Source organism: Neomonachus schauinslandi, chromosome 4 (genome assembly GCF_002201575.2).
Source record: "Neomonachus schauinslandi chromosome 4, ASM220157v2, whole genome shotgun sequence".
Taxonomy (NCBI): Eukaryota; Metazoa; Chordata; class Mammalia; order Carnivora; family Phocidae; genus Neomonachus; species Neomonachus schauinslandi.
In genome coordinates, this window is record NC_058406.1 from 188,146,744 (window position 1) to 188,160,426 (window position 13,683).

General features: G+C 44.6%; 1 protein-coding gene across 1 annotated transcript; it reads right to left on the minus strand.

Moving 5' to 3' along the window:
• Positions 1 to 975: 975 nt before the first annotated feature.
• On the minus strand, positions 976 to 10,637 carry LOC110579277 (zinc finger protein 252). The gene is made up of 5 exons (XM_021688873.2): positions 10,571 to 10,637; positions 8,417 to 8,579; positions 7,932 to 8,058; positions 7,137 to 7,250; positions 976 to 3,651 (listed from the first exon to the last, which is right to left on the minus strand). Exons 2-5 carry the CDS (start codon positions 8,450 to 8,452, stop codon positions 1,289 to 1,291), a joined length of 2,640 nt encoding a protein of 879 aa, XP_021544548.1. The 5' UTR covers positions 8,453 to 8,579; positions 10,571 to 10,637; the 3' UTR covers positions 976 to 1,288.
• Positions 10,638 to 13,683: the final 3,046 nt, after the last annotated feature.

The window sequence follows — 13,683 nt, forward strand, 5'->3', positions numbered from 1 at the left end:
AAGCTACTTTCAGTTGTCAGATTTCAGCATCTAGAACTCTCACAGACTGCTGTTGCTGAATTTCTCATATGTACAACCTATTTCAGCTCATTTTGATGCTAATCTTTCCTCCACAAAAAAAGGAGAAAGTGCTGAAGAAGTTTCTGGAGAAAGGCGTTCAGAGGATACTGAAGTGAGCCACTCATGAGTGAATCGGGCGGAAGCACCACAGACAAGGGCGGCAACTCTGGAAACCAGGTTTAAGAAAAGAGCTCCCAGGATGTATTTCATCTCAAACATCATGAACCAAAGGACACTGAGACGCTGCTGACCAACATCACTCCAGGGGACAAAAGGCACCTTTAAAGCACGAAGACAAGAGTGCACGGGTTGACAAACAGCCTGCACGATTATCTACCTACTAAAAGCTGCTCAATGGCCCTGCCTCACCAGGAGTCCTCACCTGGAGTCCTGTCCTCTGGCAGCAGAAGGACCTGCCACTCCTCACCAGAGTCTGTTCAGTGCCAGCTGCCCAGTGAAAGGGAACAGCTGTGACCACTCCCCTTCTCTCCCTGAAAAACATGTGGAATACACCAATCTTGGTTTTGAGAACAAATCCTGTAAGTCATATCCCATGCCACAGTGTGTCTACTTTATGCTTATTTTCCTCCCAATTCACAGGGGTTGGACTTTCCAAATTACCTTGTAGAAAAACTCATTTTATACGTGTCATTTGACTTAGCAGGATCTCAAGTCTGAATCTACACACACACCTCACCTCATTCCTTAACAAATTTTGCTCCTGTTTGGATTATCTGGTGCTGAAAAGGGAGAACAGTTTTGAAGTTAAAGGGACCACATCCTCACAATAAACCCTTTTGAAGAGGCCCAAACAAATCAACAAGGAAATCTCAACCTGGCTCTTTCTGGCTTTAAAGTGCAAGGGTTCCAGTTACTTTCCTTGAACCTGAAATAGATGATGATGAGGAAGGAAGAGCAAACGGCCACATGAAATACCTCACTGCACCTTAAGGTCTGGGGCTATGAAAACACAATCTTAAGTGTAATTAAATTGTGTTCATTTCAAGTACTTAAGTACAGGGCCACCCTCTGAATCAGAGGAAAGGCATGTGACCTTGGACTTTTTACCACATAATTTGGCAGCCTGCCCTCAGTTAACAGTGCACTGGGAGATTGTTAAATCACTCGAGATGAATCTCCAAAATGAAAGCTGAAAAGCAATGAATGGCTTTCCCATCAGTATACTGCTCCTGTTGTAAAACAGTGAAGACTTTATCGAATAAAGCAGTTATTCTCCACTGTGAACTTTATGGTGCTGAATGAAAGCTGCCTGTGCACTAAAGAGGGCCCCACATTTAATGCACTTATAGGCTTGCTCTCCAGTGTGAATTTTCTCATGACTGGTAAGAGTTATTCTCTGACTAAAAGTTTTCCCACATTCATTACACACATAAGGTCGCTCTCCACTGTGAACTCTCTGATGTCGAATAAGGTGAGAGCTTTGTCTGAAGGACTTTCCACATTCAGTGCATTTGTAAGGTTTCTCTCCTGTGTGAATTCTCCTGTGTTGGATAAGGGATAAACGTGCACTGAAGGCTTTCTCACATTCATTGCATATGTAGGGTTTCTCTCCAGTGTGAATCCTCTGATGCTGAATAAATTGTGAATGCTGACTGAAGGCCTTGCCACACTCCTCACATTCATAAGGCTTCTCCCCCGTATGAATTCTGCGATGCTGGACGAGAGAGGAGCGGACATTGAAGGCCTTCCCACAGTCACTGCACTCGTAGGGATTCTCTCCAGTGTGAATCCTTCGATGGCGGACGAGGTGTGCGCTCTGGCTGAAGGCTTTCCCACAGTCACCACACTCATAGGGTTTCTCTCCATTGTGTGTTCTCTCATGCTTAATTAGGGTGGATATCTGCCCAAAGGTTTTCCCACATTTGTTACACTCGTAGGGTTTCTCTCCAGTGTGGCTCCTCTGATGCTGAATGAGGTGTGAGCCCTGGCTAAAGGCCTTCCCGCATTTGTGACACTCATAGGGCTTCTCACCATTATGGACTCTCTGATGTTGAACAAGGGAAGAGAGCACACTGAAGGCTTTATCACACTCATTACATTCATAGGGCTTCTCACCATTGTGTGTCCTTTGATGATGAATAAGATTAAAACTCTGGCTGAAGGCTTTTCCACACTCATTACACTCATAGGGTTTCTCTCCAGTGTGAATTCGCTGATGCTGAATCAGATGTCCCTTTTGGCTGAAGGTTTTCCCACACTCACTGCATCCATAAGGTTTTTCTCCAGTGTGAATTCTCTGATGCTGGATGAGGGACAGGCGAGCACTGAATGATTTTCCACACTCATCGCAAACGTAAGGCTTCTCTCCAGTATGAATTCTCTTGTGCTGAATGACTTGGGAGCGCTGACTGAAAGATTTTCCACATTCATTACACCTATAAGGTTTCTCTCCAGTGTGAATTCTCTGATGAACAGTAAGGGTTCGGTTCAGGCTAAAGGATTTCCCACATTCATTGCATTCATAGGGTTTTTCTCCCGTGTGAGTTCTCTGATGTTGAATGAGAGATAATCGTGCACTGAAGGCTTTGCCACACTCAGTACAGTTATAAGGTTTCTCTCCAGAATGAGTTCTCTCATGCTGAAAGAGGTGTGAGTGTCTACTGAAAGCCTTCCCACATTCCTTACACTTGTATGGTTTCTCTCCACTATGAATTCTCTGATGATGAATCAGGTTAGAGCTATGACTAAAGGCTTTCCCACACTGATTACACTCATGAGGTTTCTGCCCCATATGAATTTTAAGATGTTGACTGTAAGATGAACGTGCACTGAAAGCTTTCCCACATTCACTGCATTCATAAGGTCTTTCTCCAGTGTAAGTGTTATGGAGCTGAATGAAATAGGAATGAGCCCTGAAAGATTTGCCACACTCAGCACAAGTGTGGGGCTTCCCTCCACAGTGAACTCTCTGATGTTGGCTGAGGACAGAGCAGTGGCGGGAAATTTTTCCACATCTACCACACTCACAGGGCTTCTCTCCAGAGTGACTTCTCTGATGCTGAGAAAGTGCTGTACTCGGGCTGAAAGGTACTCCACACTCAGTACACTCAAAGGATTTCTCTGGATTGTTAACCCTCTGATTCTCACTAAGAACTGAACTCTGCCTGGGCACTTTCACAAACACATCTGTCTGACAGGCTATTTCTCCTAGATGGAAACACTGGAGATTGATGAGGTCCTGACTTTCTTTAAAGTCATCCATACATGGCACATTCTGGTGGAGACTCTCCCCTCTAGATGCTCTATGAAATCCAAAAGAGTTTGGGTCTGCAGTGCAGTTTACCTCCACAGAACTGGATTTCTGGCCTTCCCCTCCAATAGGGGTTTTCCTACATGTTAATGTCACTGGCCTGGAATTGTTCTTCTGGGAGAAGGATTTCTTAAGTCTTTCCTCTGCAGATTTTCTCCAGCAATTCTTTAACTTTCCCTCAGTTTTACTCATCTCTTCAAAATCAGGTTCCTTGGAAATATTCCTTACATGTTCTTCTGATTTTGCTCTCTGGGATCCCACTGCTTTGGAAATTTCCTGTTTTGGAGTCAATCCCTTCTTCCCCGTCCGAGACTCAAAACCTGAAAGAATGAAGAAAAATTAGTTACTCGTATTTTACTGCGGGAGAAAGAATTAGAGAATAAATAGGAACATTTATATGAAACAACTATCTCCTAGGAGGATAGTGAATTTTCAGAATGTAAAACCAAAAAACAACCTCACTAGGATGAGAAGAGGAAAGAGGGGAAGAGAAGCATGCTATCAGAGCAAGGAAGGCTGGTGGGGGAAGGAAGTAAGTAAGAAGAGAAGCCCAAGGTCTAGGCTTATATCTGGGCTAACTAGGCGCAGACAGAGCAGGAACAGTGAGGCATGACCCGAGGGAAAAAGAGCTCTCAGAAAGGTGACGAGGGTGATGAGGAAGACTGCTGATCATGTCACTGCTCATACTTTGTAAACAAGGTAACTTCTTCTAGCTTACTTCTAATAGGTATTCAAATATTTGTTTAAAAACGAATGAGGGGCGCTTGGGTGGCTCAGTCGGTTAAGTGTCTGACTCTTGATTTCGACTCAGGTCATGATCTTGGGGTTATGAGATCAAGCCCTGCATTGAGCTCTGTGCTCAGCAGGGAGTCTGTCTCTGCCTCTGCCCCGACCCCCTGAAATAAATGAATAAATCTTAAAAAAAAAAAAAAAAAAAGAATGATAAATGACTTATGATGAATAAAGGGTATACAGATTAATGGATACTGGAAAAAATGATTTGATCTGGACAACTTGGCTTCACAGAAGCAAATCAGGGTGAATAGAGACTAGATACAAAGAAGCAACCTACTCATCCAAACAGCAGGTGCAGCACAAGGCAGAAAAGCTAAATGTGTGCAATAATCCACACCACACATTCCCAATGAATAAAAATACCTGAATATTTGTAAAAACTGTGATACAGATGAATTCTGAAATCCAATGAAAGGAAATTTACCAAAAACAAAACAAAACAAAACCCCAAACAAAACCACTGAATCATGTGGACACAAGGACTGTTGGAAGGATAACCAGGTCAGAACAGTGAGAGGGGAGCTCTGTTGTGAGACGCCAAAGAGCACAATGGAACCTCTTTTTTGTAAAATGCTTACTATTAGAGCTGTAATAGTCTGTAATCTTCAGACTGTTTAGCCAGACAAGGAAACAGCTGAAAACGTTGATTAGATGAGATCTAAAATTGGGCTAAGTCATTTTAACAGACTTCAGTGACCTACTCACAGTACTTCAAAGGGATTTACTTTACTATTTTTTACTATTTTTGACAAAGGCACAAAGGCAATACAAGTGGAGAAAGGATGGTTTTTTCAACAAATGGTGCTGGAACAACTGGACATCCACTTGTAAAAATTTTAACGTGGTTCCATAACTCATACCAGACACAAAAATTAACTCAATATGATCACAGACCCAAGTACCTAAAATTTCTAAGTTACAAAATTTTCTTCTATAAGAAGAAAATGTCGGGCGCCTGGGTGGCTCAGATGGTTAAGTGTCTGCCTTCGGCTCAGGTCATGATCCCAGGGTCCTGGGATCGAGCCCCGCATCAGGCTCCCTGCTAGGCGGGGAGCCTGCTTCTCCCTCTGCCTCTGGCTCTCTCTCTCTCTCTGACTTTCATGAATAAATAAATAAAACATTTATAAAAAAAAAAAAAATATATATATATATAAGAAGAAAATGTTTTGGATTAAGCAAAGTTTTCTTAGATATGACACCAAAAGCACAATCCATAAAAGAACAAACTGATGAACTGGACTTCATCAAAATTTAATAAAACTTCTACTCTTCAAAAGACACCGGTAAGAGAATAAAATGACAAGGCACAGTGAGAGAATATCTACGCAAAGCATTTATCTGATAAAGGGCCTGTATCTAGAACAGAAAGCAACTCTTTAAAACTTAAGAGAACACAAACTGAGTTAAAAAATAAGCAAAGATATGAACAGACACTTCACCACTGAAAATACACAGAAGGAAAACAAGATACTCAAAACATTTAACTATTAGAGAAATTAAAAGTAAAAGTAAAACCACAATGAGACACCACTACACATTTATCAGAGCAGCTAAAATGAAAAAGAGTGAGCACACCAAGTGTTGATGAGGATGTGGAGAAAATGGAACTCTCACCCATTGCTGGTGGGAATGTCAAATTGTGCAACCAGTTTGGAAAACATTCTGGCAGTTTCCTAAAAGTTAAATATACACCTACCATGTAACCCGGTCATGCTATTACTAGGTACTTATCCAAGAGAAAAGGAATGCATGGTCATACAAGGATCTGTACACAAATGTTCATAGCAGCTTTATTTGTATTAACCCCAAACTGGAAACAACCCAAATGTCTGTCAACAGAATTGAAAAACAAATTGTGGCAAATCCATACAAATAGAATACTAACCAAAATGAAAAAATGAGTTATTGATACATAAAGTAGATGAACATCAAAAGAATTATGTGCAGTCAAAAGATGTCACACACACAAAAAAAAGGGTACATGCTCTATGATTCCATTAATATAAAATTCTAGAAAATGTAATTCATATTGACAGCAGGTAGATCAGTAACTGCTTCATGGTAGAGATGGGAAGGGGTAAGAGGGAGGAATTACAGAGAGACAGCAGAAAACTTTTGGGGGTAATGGATATGTTTGCTACCTTGACTGTAGTGAATAGTTTCACACATATGCACATAATGCAGAAATGTTACCAAATTGCACATGTTAAACATGCATGGCATATTATACGCTTAATATTCCTTAATAAAGCTGTTTCTAAGAGGGGAAGAAGAACACATGGGGTGTGGAGCCGGCATGCCAGAGTCCAACCCAGCTCTGTTCCTGAGCAGTTGTGTGATCTCAGGCCAGCAAGCAAATCTCTCTGTGCCTCAGAGTTTCTTGGGTACCGGCTCTGCGAGGATACTGGAGGACTGCAGAAGTTGACTGTGTCAGCAAAGTGCTAGACGTGCACTGAGCACAAACGTCCAGGCGTCGCTAGCTGCTGTGGCAGCTGAGGACTCTGCTCCACTTCCTGTTTCCTATTCACATGCCCATATCCTTTGCTACACAGGAAGAAACCCTAGCTCATGTTTTTTCCCAAGGCCCTGAATCAGCCTGGGAACTCTGAGTGAGCAATAGCAGGAGTGAGTCTGGGCAGAGGGCATGTCTCTGGATGGTCTTTCTAATTAGAGCAGCCAAGGCAGGGCTGGCCAGCAAGGCCTGAGAAGGATGGGTGACACAGAAGCAACTGGCAGGCAGCCAGGGCAGGGAGCCAGCTGCCCCAGAGAGATACCTGAGCTCTTTTCTGGGATTGAGAGAGCATTTTCTGGGTAAGGGAAACATGAACTCATTTATGGGTATAGAATACGGGTGTTAACAGAAAGAAAAGAGAGGTAGAAATGGAGAAGAGGGAGAGCAAAGCTCTGGTGTCACAAAAATGTGGTCCAGAGCTCATAGAGAAGGGCCTGGCAAAGTGGCAGCACCTGCCAGCATGGGCAGGAGAGCACAACAGCATTCCTGGAGACTCACTTTCACTCCTGTGACTCCGGATCCAGCCCTCCTCAATTTTCGGTGAGTATGGGGCCCATGGCTCTTCCCCCTTCTCCAGCCTGGAGATGACATCAGGTTTGGAACCTTGAAGTCCTGCTCCAGAGAAAGGAAGCAAGGCTGACAATTCATCCAAATCCAGGGCAGAATGGCCCCATGGGCAGCACCTGTGTCCCGTTCATGACCTCCCCTGCCACCTGTATGTAAACCAAGGAGACAGATGCAGGCCTCTTCCCTAGCTGAAGAAAAGTTAAACCCAGCTCTTTTGGGGGCCAAGGATAAGGGACAGAGTTGGTGCCTGAACACATCACGCTAGAAGACTCATAATAGAGTCTTGGTGTTGACGTCCACAAGGACTAAAGGGAAGCAGCATATTCTGGTGTAAGGCAGGGCTTGAAACCAAATGGATTCAAATCCTAGATCTGCTCCTGACTGCCTGTGTGAACTTGAGAAAGTGATGATATCTATCAGCCTCAGATTCAACTATAAACCATTTAACCCAACACCAACCTTGAAGATGCATTACGATTAACTTGGGATGTGAATATACTTAGGGTTCAATGAATGATATTCTTCTTCCATATTTCCTACAAGGAAATTGGGGGAGTCTGTGGCGCTGCCTGTCCTCTCCTCTGTGCACACCAGGCTTTCCTGGGACCAAAGTCAGAAATGCCTTGTGTTTGGGCCCAGAGGGTGAGATGCCTCTGAGCCTTGAGCCTAACTCTAGTCCTGTTCACGAGCAAGGAAACCAGAGCTGAACTTCAGAAAGAGTCTTACCCAGTGAGATCAGGTTTCTGTAGGTCTCCAGCATCACATTACTGTAGAGGCCCCTCTGAGCAGGGCCCAGACAGCCCCACTCCTCCCGGGAGAGGAACACAGCCACGTCCTCAAAGGAAACTAAGACCTGGAATGACAATATCTTGTTGCAACCCCAGGGTCAGGCCCAGGGTGGCTCATGATGGGCAAAACCCCTTTGAATGCATGTACCAGCCTGCTGTCCTCACAAGAGTGGGCTCTTTGAGACCAGCACCATTTTGACTTGTCTCTGTCTGTCCAACCCCTGCCCTCTACTATGCCTTGTGCAGGGATTGGGAAGACATTGTGCAGCATATTTCAGGGACTTGAACTCAGGGACAGAGGACATTGGTGAAGACGGGGACCCATCTACCCGCTGGGACCAGCCCCTCATAGACAGAACCGTGGAGAGACTCTAGCCAAGAAAAGGCTAAGTCTACAGAGATATCTCCATGAGGACCACTCACCTGGGGCCCAGCAGGAAGGAGCTGCTTGACAGCCATCACTGGATCTCTTAGCTTGCCCCAAGGAGGCGGGCGAAACTGCAGGGAGAGGGAAGACTGTGATGGAGTGTGACCAGCCTGCTTTTCACAGCAACACTGAGACTTCTGTGCCTGGATCTCAAGAGGTCTATGGCAACAGAGACCAAGTTTGGGGCTGCCAGGAAGCTCTGGGAAGGGCAGATGGACTAAACACCCAGTGGTCTCTGAGACTATATCCCCTTGTCCACCATGAGGCTTCCCCAGCAGCCCCTGGTACAAACAGCATCCTAAGGCCACCACGTGATGGCCCCAGCAGTGCACCGGAGTAGACAATAGGCTGCATCTCAGGTCCACCTTGGAGGTCCTGGAGAGTGGGCACACAGCTGAGGACAAGCAATCCAGGCTCCTACTCTAGGATGGTGCACAAACAAGTAGGGAGGTTGACAGACAAAATGGCTGTGTCAGGTGATGCTAAGGGACAGAAAAAATGAACAGCATGAGGGCAGCAGCTGGTGGTAGGAGATATTTTACACAGGGTGGCCAGAGAAGACAACTTTGATAAAGCAACACCAAAGCAGAGGTCTAGATGGAGTGAGGGCAGACACTATGTGGATATTAGGGGAGATACATCCCAGGAAGGGTAATGCAAAAGTGCAAAGGTTCTGAAGTGATGGCCCACCTGATGTGCTTTCAAGTTAAGGGCAAGGAGGCCAGAGAGTGAAGTAGGGGAGGGCAAGAGAGAGGAGGGTGGGGTGCCTCATAGGCTATAGAACTTGGGCTTTTACTCTGAGTTGGGAAGCATCTGGAAGATCTGGGCAGTGATATGACCTGCCATGTGGCTTCTCCAGCTGCTGCTTTGAGAACAGACTAGGGGTGGGAGTGGGGAGTGTAAGGATTTAACAGGAAAACCAGTTGGAAGGCTCTAGCAATAATCCACCAGAGATGACAGTATCTTGGACCAGAGTGGTGGGAGCAGGTGGTAAGTGATCAGATTCTAGATGCATTTCAAAGGCACAGTCAACAGGATTTGCTGAGGAATTAGGTCTTGGATGAGACACCAAGATTTTTGCGCCAAGCTACTGAGATGAGGAAACTTCCATTCACTCTAAAGGATAAGACTTACATCTGAAGGGTAAAAATTAAAAGCTGTTTTTGTACATGCTGTATTTAGGATGCCCATTAGATTTACAAGTGGAGAATCAGAGCTTTTGGATATATAGGTCCAAAATTCAAGAGAAAGGTTGAAGCTGGCTGGGTGTATTGGGAACTAGCAGTGTATGTACGACATTTAGAACCACCCATCCGGTTTTACTTTAGGCTGACAGCTGACGTGAGGGCTATCCCTCCCAGGAAAACCTTCCCAAACAGCCTCTGATACAAAGGCATCTCCCACCTCCACAGCCCCCGACCCCAGGCAAACGAAACGTGTATCACAAGTGGACCTGCTTTCTGCTTTTGCTTCCAGACTGACCGGGAGGCATGTACCACTGCTGCTGGAAGCGTGGGCTGAATCCCAATCTTGAACACACCACCTGCTGGTGCAAACGCCTCAGGGAAGTGACTTGAGTCTCTACACGGACTTAAAATGAGACTCATCCTAAGTGACTGTTTTGAGAATTTAATGAAGAAAACGTATAAGGTACTTTGTATGGTGTTGGCAAGCCACAAACAGGAGGCTGTAAGTAAGCCTTAATTACTACCACTGAGGCGATGCTCCCTGAGCACCCACCGAATGAATGAACGAATGCTCCGGAAAATGATCTCCCGCCCGTCCGCTTTCAGCCCCAGCAACCGAGGCCCCTTCCCAGACAGCGTTCACAACTCCATCCTTTCCCCTCCTCTGCGCCCGCTGCGTGCAGGGCACTTTCCTCTTTCTGAGGAAAGCACGATCGGATTCATCCCCCTGACCAAGCCCCAACTTGGCCCCCTCGCTGAGGCCTTCCCCATCCGCGCGGCCGCCCCGCCTCGGCGGCCCGCGGGGCCGGGACCCCCACCCCGCGACCTTTGCGCGGGGGGGCCTCCGCCGGTCCCCCGCCCGCCTCTCACCCCACGCGCCGGCGCCCCACACTCCACGCCCCCGCCCGCGCTCCCCGGGGCCGTTCCGACGCCTCCGCGCCCACCGCCCTACTTCCGACTCACTCGCCTCGGGCTCGGGCGGAGGTGCGGCTCGCAGACGCCAGACCGCCGGGGCCCGAGCGGCCTGACAGGAAGTGCCCGCCCTGAACTTCCGCCGCGCCCTCCAGCTCGCCACCAATCGGATGCCCGTTTCCGGCGGCCGCTCTAGCGGTCGGAAGATTCTGTGCTCCTGGAAAGTTCCTGGGTCCTGGTCCCGACTTTGGTGCACCAAGTAGACCGGCCTGGTGAGAAATGTTAGAAGTTCTCGAGAGAGTGGGAACTATTATCAGTCGGAAACTCATAAAGAAAGGAAAAGGGGCAGAGAAGGAATAAATGAAGGTGAAACAAAATATTTTATTTTTCTTACTCCTAATTAAAAGATTATTGTTTTACAAAGTAATAATAGCAATAGTATATTGGATAATTATAGCACATGGATGAGTAAAATGAATGACAGCAGTGTCATAAGGGATGGGAGGGAGCAACTGGGAATACTTGGTTATAAGTACCTATGCCACCTACGAAGCACTATAGTGTTACTTGAAAGCGGACTCAGATTAATTGTAAATATATATTGCAACCATGAAAATATTTTTCAAAGAAGTATAAATAATATGCTAAATACGAGAAAAATTGGAATTAAATAAAATGCTCAGTTAAACCAGAGAAGGCAGAAACAGAGGGAAAGATTTTATTTATTTATTTATTATTTATTTATTTATTATTATTATTTTTTTTTAAGTAGGCTTCACGCCCAATGTGGGCTTGAACTCACCATCCTGAGATCGAGTCAACATGCTCTCCCGACTGAACCAGCCAGGCACCCTGGGAAATATATATTTTTTAAAAGAAACAAATGCAATGAATAAAAAAACAGGTACAAACGTGGTACATATTAATCCACACTCTTCTCAAGGTCACATGGAACAGTCACCAAGAAAAACCACATTCTGAGCCATAGAACACATCTTAGCAAATTTAAAATGATAGAAATCATACAAAACATGGTCTCAAACCACAATGAAATTAAGCTAGACATCAATAACAGAAAGATAGCTAGATAATCCCAAAATATTTGGAGACTAAACAATACACATGTAAAAAACACATGGTCAAAAAAAGTCTCAAAATTTTAAAAATATTTTAGAGGTTAAGATCCAAATTATAAAAATTTGTGGATATCAACAAACAAATTCTAAAGTTTGTAAGGGAAGTCAAAAGACCCAGAATAGCCAACACAATACTGAAGAACAGCAAAATCTAAGCACTGATTCTACCCAACTTTAAAACACTCTGTAAAGCTACAGTAATCAAGACAGTGTGGTACTGGTGAAAGAAGAGACAAACAGACTAATGGAACAGAATAGAGAGCCCAGAAATAGACTCCTACAAATATGGTCAATTGATCTTTGATAAAGGAGAAAAGGCTGTTAATGGAGAAAAGATAATCTTTTTCAATATATTGTACTGGAACAATTGGACATCCACATCAAAGAAAATTTTTAGACATAGACGTTACTTTCCACAAAAACTAATTCAGAATGGATCTTAGAGCTAACCAGGTGTTTAGTTTGTTTTTAATAACTCCTAGGAAGACTCAAAGTTCTAATCAAGGTGACCTTGAAATAAAAATCAGGGGCTGGCTGAGACAAGATTGTAATTTTGTATCTTCTCCAGGCTGCTCCTGTATGTTCCTTGTTCCAGCATAGCATCAGTCATCTTTCCATGGAACTCTGGTTTCTTTTATTGGAGAATGGTATTAGAAATCAAGATCTGGATGCCAAGTATGCTCATTGCCAGTGAATTGTCATTGCTTCTAGGTCATCTCAGCTGACACAGCAAGGAATTACATATGTGTATACTAATCTATATACACACATATAAATATTTCTATACATATCTGTATTTATATTAAGCTAAACCTGATATTTCCAACTCTAATCCATTGCTGCAGGGATCGTTCTAGTCTTTCTCCCTTGCTTGTCTGTGATCTCCCACTTCAACAGTAAGAAATCTGGCTCTTATCTTCTGTCACCCATTTATTTAATTGTTCAGTTCCAGTATATATGTACAGTGGACTCTCACTTTTTATGTATCTCATCTGTTTTTCTGGATTTCTGTCTTTTCTTACTATAGTACTTCCTTCTAGAAAAGAATAAGTGATTTCAGAAAAGGCTCACTGTGCCTGAAAATTTGTTTATTGCACCATCACTTTATTTTTTTTTTAAATACGGGCTTGAACTCACGACCCTGAGATCAAGACCTGAGCTGAGATCAAGAGTCAGATGCTTAACCAACTGAACCACCCAGGGGTCCCCGCATCACTTTTTTTTAAGTAGACTTTTTAGGAGCACCTGGGTGGCTCAGTTGGTTAAGCGACTGCCTTCGGCTCAGGTCAGGATCCCAGGGTCCTGGGATTGAGCCCAGAATAGGGCTCTCTGCTCAGCGGGGAGTCTGCTTCTCCCTCTCCCTCTGTTCCTCTCCCCTGCTCGTTCTCTCACTCTCTCTCTCCCCTCCTGTCTCCCAAATAAATAAATAAAACAAACAACCCCCCCCCCACTGTTTAGTTTTAAGTTTACAGCAAAATTAAGCAAAAGGTAGGGAGATTTCCCATGCACCCCCTGCTCCCACAGCCTTCCCTACTATCAAATTCCCAAACTAGAGTCGAACATTTGCATTTATTTATTTTTTATTTTTATTATTATTATTTTTAAAGATTTTATTTATTTTATTTTATTTATTTATTTGACAGAGACAGAGACAGCAAGAGCAGGAACACAAGCAGGGGGAGTGGGAGAGGGAGAAGCAGGCCTCCCGCTGAGCAGGGAGCCCGATGTGGGGCTCGATCCCAGGACCCCGGGACCATGACCTGAGCTGAAGGGAGACGCCCAACGACTAAGCCACCCAGGCGCCCCTATTTTTATTATTTCTTAAAGATTTTATTTATTTATTTGAGAGAGCGCGAGTGAGAGATCACAAACATGGGGAGCAGCAGAGAGAGAAGGAGAAGCGGACTCCCCGCTGATCAGGGAGCCAGATGCGGGTCTTGATCCCAGGACTCTGGGCCAAAGGCAGCTGCTTAACTGACTGAGTCACCCAGGTGCCCCTATTTATTTATTTTTAAGTTAAGTAGGCTC